The sequence below is a fragment of the Girardinichthys multiradiatus genome, chromosome 5 (genome assembly GCF_021462225.1).
Source record: "Girardinichthys multiradiatus isolate DD_20200921_A chromosome 5, DD_fGirMul_XY1, whole genome shotgun sequence".
Taxonomy (NCBI): domain Eukaryota; kingdom Metazoa; phylum Chordata; class Actinopteri; order Cyprinodontiformes; family Goodeidae; genus Girardinichthys; species Girardinichthys multiradiatus.
Genome location: NC_061798.1, coordinates 4,064,556 through 4,076,693, shown reverse-complemented (window position 1 = coordinate 4,076,693; position 12,138 = coordinate 4,064,556). Strand labels below are relative to the sequence as shown.

General features: G+C 44.7%; 1 protein-coding gene across 1 annotated transcript; it reads right to left on the bottom strand.

The window, feature by feature from the left end:
* Positions 1-5,428: 5,428 nt before the first annotated feature.
* Positions 5,429-10,201, bottom strand: spcs3 (signal peptidase complex subunit 3). Its single transcript, XM_047366054.1, has 5 exons — positions 9,954-10,201; positions 7,926-7,999; positions 7,526-7,602; positions 5,953-6,068; positions 5,429-5,688 (listed from the first exon to the last, which is right to left on the bottom strand). The coding sequence occupies exons 1-5, from the start codon at positions 10,094-10,096 to the stop codon at positions 5,556-5,558; spliced, it is 543 nt and encodes a 180-aa protein (XP_047222010.1). The 5' UTR covers positions 10,097-10,201; the 3' UTR covers positions 5,429-5,555.
* Between the last annotated feature and the right edge of the window lie 1,937 nt (positions 10,202-12,138).

The following is a 12,138-nucleotide window of genomic DNA, read 5'->3' as shown; positions in this document are numbered from 1 at the left end:
GGCCCCTAATAAAGGGCCCCCGATTCCATACTCCTGGAGCACCCCCCACAGGGCATCACGAGGGACACAGTCGAATGCCTTCTCCAGGTCCACAAAACACATGTGAACCGGTTGGGCAAACTCCCATGAACCCTCGAGCACCCTGTAGAGGGTATAGAGCTGGTCCAGTGTTCCACAGCTGGGACGAAAACCACACTGTTCCTCCTGAAGCCGAGGTTCGACTATCGGTCGGACTCTCCTCTCCAATACCCTGGCGTAGGCCTTACCAGGGAGGCTGAGGAGTTTGATCCCCCTGTAGTTGGAACACACCCTCCGGTCCCCCTTCTTATAAAGGGGGACCACCACCCCAGTCTGCCAGTCCAGAGGCACTGTCCCTGACCGCCACGCAATGTTGAAGAGGCGTGTCAACCATGACAGCCCTATAACATCCAGACACTTGAGGTACTCAGGGCGGATCTCATCCACCCCCGAAGCCTTGCCACCGCGGAGCTTTTTAACCACCTCGGTGACTTCAGCCTGGGTGATGAAAGAGTCCAACCCCGAGTCCCCAGCCTCTGTTTCCACCACAAAATGCGTGATGGCAGGATTGAGGAGATCCTCGAAGTACTCCTTCCACCGCCCGATAATGTCCTCAGTCGAGGTCAGCAGTCTCCCGCCCCCACTGTAAACAGTGTTGGCAAAGCACTGCTTCCCCCTCCTGAGGCGCCGGACGGTTTGCCAGAATCTCTTCGAGGCCAACCGGTAGTCCTTCTCCATGGCCTCACCGAACTCTTCCCAGGCCCGGGTTTTTGCCTCTGCCACAGCCCGGGCCGCAGCACGCTTGGCCTCACGGTACCCGTCAGCCGCCTCAGGAGTCCCACAAGCCAACCACAGCCGACAGGACTCCTTCTTCAGCTTAACAGCATCCCTTACCTCCGGTGTCCACCACCGGGTTCTGGGATTGCCGCCACGACAGGCACCGCAGACCTTACGGCCGCAGCTATGGGCAGCAGCATCGACAATAGATGCAGAGAACATGGTCCACTCGGACTCTATGTCTCCAACATCCCCCGGGATCTGGTCGAAGCTCTCCCGGAGGTGGGAGTTGAATACATCCCTGGCCGAAGGCTCCGCCAGGCGTTCCCAGCAGACCCTCACTATGCGCTTGGGCCTGCCAAGTCTGTCTGGCTTTCTCCTCCAGCGGATCCAACTCACCACCAGGTGATGATCAGTGGACAGCTCAGCCCCTCTCTTCACCCGAGTGTCCAAAACATGCGGCCGAAGGTCTGATGATACGACAACAAAGTCGATCATCGACCTCCTGCCTAGGGTGTCCTGGTGCCAAGTGCACTGATGGACACCCTTATGTTTGAACATGGTGTTCGTTATGGGCCCCTCCTTGAACCACCACCTTAACGTGGTGGAGGGGTTTGAGTGCTCAAATGATCCTAGAGGCTATGTTGTCTGGGGCCTAAATGCCCCTGGTAGGGTCTCCCATGGCAAACAGGCTCTAGGTGACGGGTCAGACAAAGAATGGTTCAAGAACCCCTCATGAAGAACACAATATCGAGGCACGTGACGTCGCCCGGTACGGCGGAGCCGGGGTCCCACCCTGGAGCCAGGCCTGGGGTCGGGACTCATCGGAGAGCGCCTGGTGGCCGGGTTGCTCCTCGCGGGACCCGGCCGGGCCAAGCCCGAACGAGAGACGCGAGGCCATCCCCCAGTGGGCCCACCACCTGCAGGGGGAACCGTGAGGGACCGGTGCAAAGAGGATTGGGTGGCGGACGAAGGTGGAGACCTCAACGGCCCGATCCCCGGATGCTTAGGCTGGCTCTAGGGACGTGGAATGTCACCTCGCTGGGGGGGAAGGAGCCTGAGCTTGTGCGGGAGGTTGAGAGATATTGACTAGAAATAGTCGGGCTCGCCTCCACGCACAGCGTGGGCTCTGGAACCCATCTCCTTGAGAGGGGTTGGACTCTCTTCTACTCTGGAGTGGCCCACGGGGAGAGGCGGCGGGCTGGTGTGGGTTTGCTTGTTGCCCGCCAGCTCAGCTGTCTCGTGTTGGGGTTTACCCCAGTGGATGAGAGGGTTGTATCCCTGCGCCTTCGGGTTGGGGAGAGGTCTCTGACTATCATTTCAGCCTACGGGCCGAGTGGTAGTGCAGAGTACCCTGCCTTCTTGGCGTCCCTGTCGGGGGTGCTGGATAGTGCCCCTCCCGGAGACTCCATTATTCTGCTGGGGGACTTCAACGCCCACGTGGGAAACAACAGTGACACCTGGAGAGGTGTGATCGGGAGGAATGGCCTCCCCGATCTGAATCCGAGCGGTGTTTTGTTATTGGACTTCTGTGCTAGTCACGGAATCAAGAATTCAATTCAGTTTATTTATGTAGCACCAATTCACAACAGCACGTCCTAAAGCACTTTACAAAGTCAATTCAGTTGAATCATACAGATTCCAAGTCAAGTACATACATTCCAGTTGATCCTCAAAGAAAAGTTCCTCTTGTGCTGACTCGCCACAAATTCAGCCCCCGAACCCAACACTCGTCTTACATGTGTTTCATTCTATCATTACATTTATTTCATCCTTAGGTTTCTTCAGAACTGCAACAGGCAAAGCATAAAAGATAGAACATGTACTGGTGTGAGTCTGCTTCTAGACATCCCTTTGTAATAATTCTAATCAGAAGGTTACATCTAAACATAGTGAGGTGCAGTATTAGTATTAGTGAGGATGTATGTAAACGTATGGATTAGAGGACATTCACAAGAAATTTCAATCATGCTTTGTTTTTAAAATTCAGTAAGTTTGTTGCATGATTTTTCCACTATGAAAAAGGAACTATTCAAATAAATCATTAATTTATGATGACTCGATGTAAATTTCAAACTAGATGTAACAAGTGTTTGTTAATAAAGTCACATTTTAACTGAAGACTGAACTCTTGTGATTAGCTTGAAATGTTAGCTGCGCAGGTCAGGACAACAAAACATGAAGCAAAGTTGAAGAAAAGTGTAAATCTTTGCAGAAGCTCCTCAAATAATGTAGATAGTCAACAGATGCCTCTGATGCCAACTCTGCCATTAACTGTGCTACTTCCAGCCCACAACTTAAAACTGGATTAGTATAAATATATGTTCTGAATTGTAGTGAATGATGTTCCTCAGAAACAGCACATCATTAAATGCAGCAATAGATCAAACTACTTTATAAATACCAGGTAATCTCTATTAAAAATCAATCTAAAAAGGTAAACAGTTTTTGCTTAATATATGAAGCATAAATGCATTCCTCAAATTCTCTGAATCACAATATTAACACTTCAGTTGAAATGAAGGATTATATTGGATCTAGTCACTAATAGAATAATGGAATGGCAATGGAAGAAGGTAGATTTGTGAGCCTAAAAACCAATTTCTGTGTTTATTTGGCCATATGTTTTGGATCATCCTACTGTCAGATCTTATGAACCCAGTGGGTTTTTATTTAAAGGTTTGTGATGATGAACCAGAATATCTAATAAGGTTCCCAGGACTTTAAAAAGATGAACAGACCCACAGCTTCACAGATCCTCCACCATACCTAACATTGGTCATGATGTGTTTATCCTCATATTCATCCTTTGTTTCACACCAGACCCACCTAAAGTGTTAATATCCACGTGTTTATGTTGGGATGGTAAAACAGAAATGACTTTTCTGGCGTGCCACAAAATGGCAGTTAGACAGCGTTTAATGGTTGCTATGGAGACTTGGTGACCCAACCAATCCTGTCTTTGCTGGAAGTCTCTAACAGTGAGCTTAGAATTTTTTACGTACCTTACCATCTTCGCTCAGTGTGGGCGGTGTCGGGATAAATATAGGCCCTACTACAGCCTAGTGGGTAAAAGTAATAGGCCTTTGGCACCTCACATTTACACCCCAGAGAAAGTCATGGTTCACAAGATGTTCAAGGAAGATCTGATCAATTTAAAGTATAAAATGTAAAACGTTGTTTGTTACATTTGCTTTAATTTATTTGTTATGGGTGTAAATTATTGTGCCACCAGTAATTTTGTTAAAAATAATTTTTTCTACCCTCACTAAGAAAATGTACCTAAAGGTTGGATTAAAAAATTAATATGAGATTATGGTACTGCGATAAAAGTAAATTAAGGCTTTAGCAGGGTTGCAAATAAACAGACAGACACTGCTGCTAACACACATTACTGCTTCACACTACATGGAGCAGAAGATGCTACCATATAGACCACACAGAAGGACATCTTCAAAGTAGAACGCTTTCTACATGAATACACAGCTGAAAAATGAAAGAAAAATGCTTTACTCAGAGTATAATGTGAAGTCAGTCAAACTTCTGGAATATTGATCTGGTCAGTTCAGTAGAGGAGATTGTTAATCACTGTCAGCTGTTCTGGTGGAAATGAAATTGACAACAGGTGCACAAAAGGGGCAACAATGAGACTCCTCCAAGTGGAGGACACAGACTTGTTTAGGGTACCGAGGCAAGAGTAACTACTGGTACCATGAAGTGATACCTGGACCCTACAGAGGATGCACCGGAGGTCCTTAGCCCATCAGTAGGACCGGTATCTGCTCTTTTGTTTAAGAAGGAACAGGATGAGTACTGCCAGAGCCCTACAAAGTTACCTCCAGTGGCCCACTGGCGTTAATGTCTCTGACCAAACCAGTAGAAACAGACTTCATGAGGGTGGCCTGCAGGCCTGATATCCTCTAGTAGGCCCTGTGCTCACTGCTCAACACATGGAGCTCCACTGGCATTTACCAGAGAACACCCACATTGGAAGGTTTGGGACTGGGTTCACTCTGAGCTAATGTGACAGAGGTGAAAGGGTCTGGCCTCCATGCTCACCTGACCTAAATCCAGTAGATCTCTGGGACATCATGTTTAGGTTCATCCAATGCCACCAGGTTGCACCTCAGACTGTCCAGGAGCTCAGTGATGCCCTGGTCAGGATCTTGGAGGAGATACCCCAGGACACCAGCCATGATCTCATAAGGAGCATGCCCTGACGTTACCAGGCATGCGAACAAGCATATGGGGGGCATTCAAACTACTGAGTTTCTGCAATGACATTTCAGCAAATTGGACTAAACTGCTGCTCAGTTTTAGTTTCTCAGTAACTTCAGATCAAGTCCTCTGTGGGTTGATAATTTTCATTTTTATCAAATGATGTGGGATCCTTTTGTTCCCAACACATTACCCATTCCATATCAGTATGGATATCCAGCAGGATTTTTTCCAACTGAGATCTGATGTGTTTCAAACTGTTCCTTTCATTTCTTTGAGCAGTGTATTTATGTGCCTTTTATAACTATTTCCAGTCTTTCTACCCTCCAGTGCAAAAGATCTCTGAAACCAAACCTGCACAAGAAATACATCTCTGTGCCAATCAGCCTTCACACAATGTTCACACACACACAAATTTTAGTTTCCTTCTTTATTACAAACCGTCTCGTATACAGATAAAGAAACACTAATGTATGGTGTGTGTGTGATCAGTCTGGGTGGAAAGATGTGTGTTGCTGCAGGCTGCATGTGTAGATTTCTGTCTAATAGCTCTTGGTGGCCTCATATTGGTCAGGGAAAGGCAGGCTGCTGTGTCCGCTTCCAGCTACCAGGGGAAGGATTCCAGCGTTGGGAACAACATTCCAGGACAGCGTCAAAGTGATGTTTTTATTGGCTCTGCACACAACATAGACATGTCAGTCAGCCAATCATATTCAGGAACACAGGTACAAGTTAACATGCAGTTTATTTTCACATATGTTGGTTAAATATTGGTAATGAAATGTATATGCATCTTGTGAGCATAAACACCACTGCGAAAACTTTTTATAGAAGATTTGGGTCTAAAAATGGTTTAAACAAGTACTGGTAAGAAATGTGGTTTCATGAAAATGCTGGAAGACATGCTCTGAAATAAACGACAACTCTGCTGTGTCTAACCTGAGGCCATTCCCATCATCAAAGAAGAAGTATTTGGACTTCATGTCTCTGAGGTTCAGTTTGGTGTTGTCCCCTCGGAGAATGATCCTATCCCACAGCACCACCTGGTTTAAAGACTGCCACACACACACACACACACACACACACACAGATTACATTTACTGAACAAATGGACACAACAGGAAGGAACTAAGCTCTATTACACATTATTAGTGGCCATTCAAAGCAGACTTTACCAGAAATCCCCTAAACGCATCACATCAATGTTTTAATTATCTGCAGGTGAACAGAAACGGTTAGAGGTTTTTCATATTTCTATGGTCCACTAAAGAATAATGAGAACCAGGCCTTTATATAAAATTCATGTGAATAGTTAATATTTACACTGTAGACTATTCTTCATAACTTCTGCAATTCTCTTACATTTGGATGATAACTTCTGGTTTGAATCCAGACTGATGGGAACCTGTTCCTGTCCTCTTAGTGTGACACTTGATCCCAGATTATCCCCTTCTGTTTCTCCACCTGCTTTTTGACAAGTGATTGCAGGTTCTCAGGAAGTTCCTATCTGGGGAGTTTTTTGGTCACTGGTCTGACGTTTCAATATTCTGACCTATAAACACCTCATTAATCACTTTAGTCTTGTGACACAGTGGGTATGTTCCTTAACGTCACTGGAAGATCACCTGGGAAGTGGCGATGATCCGGTGTGGGAGGAGATTACCTCTCTAATGGAGCGGCATCAGAGACAACCTATCAGAAGGTTAAACTCACTATATGAGGAGATACACCCAAAGCCACCTGCTGCCAATGTTAAACAAGCTCTGCAGTGGTGGCAACACAGATCTGGACAACAATCCTTAAAGAGAGACAATACTGGTGCTGACATCCTGAAATCTTCTGCAAGGCAGGTGAACCATGTTCGCTTCAAGTTCTTAGTGTTCTGCCAGCAGGAGGTTCCTGCAAGTGAGGCCATTTGATGCAAAGGGATGATGGCTGCACTCTTCACTTTGGAGGTAACCAATGACAACTCAAGGAGACAATGATCACAAGCACATCTATCCTCCTTTTACAACTATGGGTCTGCTGAGTAGAAAGATGGAAATATTTTAGCTGAACTCTAACAACTTTCACCTGTACTGATTATATAAATACACTGAAATGAAGTTAGATGAACAATATGGGCAGAAATACAGTGAAATGGGTATTTTGATGTAAAGCAAACATCTTTAAGCTAATAAAGTACTGCACATGGATATTATGCATCTCAGCAGAATATTTGTGTCACTGATAAAACCTTTGCTCATCATTATATAATTGGAACTAAACATCTTTTGAGGTGGAGGATTTTTCACCCCCCTCACCATCGGAGGTTAAGAGAGGCTTTACAGAACCCAGCGGGCCTGAGCCTCATCAGTTCAAGCTGCTGGCTCAAAGCGGGTTTGGCTTTCATATACACCCTCTTAGACACAATTAGAATGTTCTGCAGTCAGATTTGTTGTGTAAAACCAAACCAGAGCTGACGGGCACACCAATTAGGCTCTCAAAGCTCAATAAGTGTGTGTTTACTTACGTTGCTCTTTGTAGCATATTCAGCAGACAGGTAGAGAAACAGCTGTTTGACATTCCAGTCAAAAATTGGCCCCAAATGTGGGAAAAGTTAAAGGAACAGTACAGATACACATTTTATCCAACAATAGCTAAAAGGAAAGCCCTTTTTTATTTTCACCAGCACTTTGGAAGACCCTGATAAAAATGATTAAAGTCTTATAAAAACTAATGAAGTGCATTTGCCGTAACAGATATCACTGCAGTACAGAGTTACAGCTGATCAAAACTAACTGCAGAAGATTAAAACAGCTATTTGAACCAGATCTCAACATTTTGTCTCTAAATCCAAGACTTCTGAGCTACTCTCTCGACCACCTGGACAAAGATGTCCTGTCATCTCACGATGGGCATTAAAAGGATATCAGCCGAGACGTCAAAGGTGATGAACCCTAGATCACTTCGTTCCCTGGGTCCTGTGAAGTCATCAACATTCTTCCTGTTAAAGTGAGGAAAATGAAAAAATTGACAACCCTATTAGGGAAACAAGAAGGTTTTTGTTTAACCTTTTTTCTCTGCCAGTTATTTTTTGAACACATTTAACGTTTTGCTGTCATCTTTCAGGGATTTGGATGGTCACATGTTCATTCCTGATCAAAATCTTAACAATTAGAAAATTGCAAGAATTTGCATTTTGCACAGTTGGATCTAGGAAGGTTCTAAGAAGAGCTTCACAATGCTAAAAGAAGAAATGAGCGCAAAAGACAAAACATTTAGAGCAGACAATTTATTCACAACTGGATTTAAACTCAAACATGCTTTAGTCAGCCGATCAAAGATTTAAGACCAGAGCCTTTAAAAGTCAGTCTCCACAAAAATGTGGATTCCATGATTTTTTCTGTGAAGTATTCACACTGTCAGGGCCTCCTGCTGGCAAAGGGGTCTTTAAACTTGGCAGGGTTGTTGAGCTGCATAAGTAAGGCCTTTCACAACGTGCCATCTCTGCTGAGGTTGGACGCAGTAAGTCAGTCATTTTGAATTTCTTAAAAGATCCTGAGGTCGATGGAACAAAAACGTCTATTGGTAGACCCAAAACGATTTCACCGGTGCTGAGCCACAGGATCTGATTGGCTGTCCATCAAGACATGGGACGATCCTCGACCCAAATTAAGGCCATTACTGGTGCTGACTGCAGCCCAATAACCATCAGACGGCATCTGCAAGGGAATGGCTTCAAAAACCAAACACGTCTTCGAAGGCCACGTCTCCTTCAATGCCACAAAATTAGCTTTTTGACTTTGCAAGACAGCACCACATATGGGATGTTGAAAGGTGGAAGAAAGTTTTATTCTCGGATTAGAAAAAGTTCAACCTTGACGGTCCTGATGGCTCCAACGTTACTGATATGACAAGAAGATCCCACGTGAGATGTTTTCTACGCTGCAGGGATGGGGGGCTTAAACATTGGAGTTCTAGGTTGTGCAGGGTTGTCAAAAAGCAGCTGGCTATGTGAAAATGTTGCAGCGGGCATCCCTACTGACTGAGGGCCATAGTCTGTGTGGTAATGACTGGCTTCATCAGCTGGACAATGCTGCAGTGCACAATGGCCACCTGACAAAAGGCTTTTTCCAGGGGATTAACTTCTCTCTTCTGGACCATCCTGCATGCTCTCCTGATCTAAATCTGATTTAGAACCTTTGGGGTTCCATCCCAAGGGAAGTTTACAAAAATGGATCAGTTCCAGACAGTGAGTGCCCTTCATGAAGCCATCAACGTCCCACTGGCCTCTAGAAACATGCATGTCTAAACGACTAAAGTGATTAAGAAGAACGGTGGAGCTACTCATTACCGAGTCCTTTGTTGACACTTTGATTTCAGTTTTGAGGGGGTTTTCAGGTTTTTTGTGCTTTGGTCCTAAATCTTTGATTAGCTGATGAACAGCCTATGTCAGTTAAACTATTGTTTTCAACTGTCTGCTCAAACTTTTTTGTCTCTTCCTCCCATTTCTTTTAGCACTGTGAAACTCTGCTTAAAATCTTAAGAGCCAACATAACAAGGAGGTGTGGTTCAGTGGAAGGAGACCCACATGTTGGACCCCCGACCTGCTAATGGTTGTGTGTACGTGAATAAATGCGCTTGTCGTGCAGTTTTTCACAATATGATGAAGCTTGCTTTGTTAGACTATTTTCTAAAGTATATTCTGTTTCTTTTTTTTTAATGAAACTAGGTTCAAGTGTAGCGAATAAAGAAATGCCCATCTCCTCCCAGACAGTAACATATAACAGCAATAGTAGGAGGAAGTGTGGAGGACATGATCGGAACAGACAGCAGAGCCTCGGTTTGACTGCATGGTGATGGTAAAGCATCAGGTATACATGTAGTACAGGTAATTACGTGCATCCAGATAAAAACTGCAGATATTTCCAAACAACTGGTATGAATCAAGCTCTTACAGCATAACTTTGGAGACGTGGATGTCCACAGGAACTCTTCTGTCTTTAAACGCTGTCGTAACGAAACAGCCGAAAGTCAGAGCCGCCATGACGCTCAGAGAGAAGGCGAACAGCGAGTTAGCTCTCGATAAAACCGTATTCATATTTAACAGTGACTAAAGAAGCTAAAGTGAACGAAATAAAACAGCTACTAATGAGCTACCGTCTAACCCACATTAACGGATGTGCACCCGGAAGTATTGTGGTAAATACAGCTTCCTGTTTGGGCTTTTCAAAATAAATAAACAGGGCGCCTTGTTTCGTGTCAAAGAAACAAAACGAGATTTATTGAGAACTGTTGCAACAATCAGGATGATGAGACTGCCGATGGTTTGTTACTTTACTGGTTCATAATGTGTTGTTTTAACTGGTTTAACTGGGTTTGTCTCATGTTCCCTGTCGCTGCTCAATGGGATTAAATATATGTGGGTCTTTATTATTTCAGGATCTTTGTTTAAACTAAGATTATTTAAGATTATGTGCAGACCACCCAAATGTGTATAAACGTTTCCTGGCACACAGACAGGAAATAGCAACCCACAGAGATGAATAAGCGCTCCCTCTTCCTTCCATTCTAACAGCGTTGGACAACCATTATAATGTGGCATTACCGCCATCTGCTGAATGCCAGATATCACATTAGTCTGGTTGTCTTTCCTCTACTTCTCCCGAGCACCACAAATAGATATAAAGTTTCCTAAGGATACAGGTCCTTCTCAAAAAATTAGCATATTGTGATAATGTCATGATGAAAATTTAACATTCATATATTTTAGATTCATTGCACACTAACTGAAATATTTCAGGTCTTTTATTGTCTTAATACAGATGATTTTGGCATACAGCTCATGAAAACCCAAAATTCCTATCTCACAAAATTAGCATATCATTAAAAGGGTCTCTAAACGAGCTATGAACCTAATCATCTGAATCAACGAGTTAACTCTAAACACCTGCAAAAGATTCCTGAGGCCTTTAAAACTCCCAGCCTGGTTCATCACTCAAAACCCCAATCATGGGTAAGACTGCCGACCTGACTGCTGTCCAGAAGGCCACTATTGACACCCTCAAGCAAGAGGGTAAGACACAGAAAGACATTTCTGAATGAATAGGCTGTTCCCAGAGTGCTGTATCAAGGCACCTCAGTGGGAAGTCTGTGGGAAGGAAAAAGTGTGGCAGAAAACGCTGCACAATGAGAAGAGGTGACCGGACCCTGAGGAAGATTGTGGAGAAGGGCCGATTCCAGACCTTGGGGGACCTGCGGAACCAGTGGACTGAGTCTGGAGTAGAAACATCCAGAGCCACCGTGCACAGGCGTGTGCAGGAAATGGGCTACAGGTGCCGCATTCCCCAGTCCTGGGCTAAAGAGAAGCAGCACTGGACTGTTGCTCAGTGTTCCAAAGTACTTTTTTTGGATGAAAGCAAATTCTGCATGTCATTCGGAAATCAAGGTGCCAGAGTCTGGAGGAAGACTGGGGAGAAGGAAATGCCAAAATGCCAGAAGTCCAGTGTCAAGTACCCACAGTCAGTGATGGTCTGGGGTGCCGTGTCAGCTGCTGGTGTTGGTCCACTGTGTTTTATCAAGGGCAGGGTCAATGCAGCTAGCTATCAGGAGATTTTGGAGCACTTCATGCTTCCATCTGCTGAAAAGCTTTATGGAGATGAAGATTTCATTTTTCAGAACGACCTGGCACCTGCTCACAGTGCCAAAACCACTGGTAAATGGTTTACTGACCATGGTATCACTGTGCTCAATTGGCCTGCCAACTCCCCTGACCTGAACCCCGTAGAGAATCTGTGGGATATTGTGAAGAGAACGTTGAGAGACTCAAGACCCAACACTCTGGATGAGCTGAAGGCCGCTATCGAAGCATCCTGGGCCTCCATAAGACCTCAGCAGTGCCACAGGCTGATTGCCTCCATGCCACGCCGCATTGAAGGAGTCATTTCTGCAAAAGGATTCCCGACCAAGTATTGAGTGCATAACTGTACATGATTATTTGAAGGTTGACGTTTTTTGTATTAAAAACACTTTTCTTTTATTGGTCGGATGAAATATGCTAATTTTGTGAGATAGGAATTTTGGGTTTTCATGAGCTGTATGCCAAAATCATCCGTATTAAGACAATAAAAGACCTGAAATATT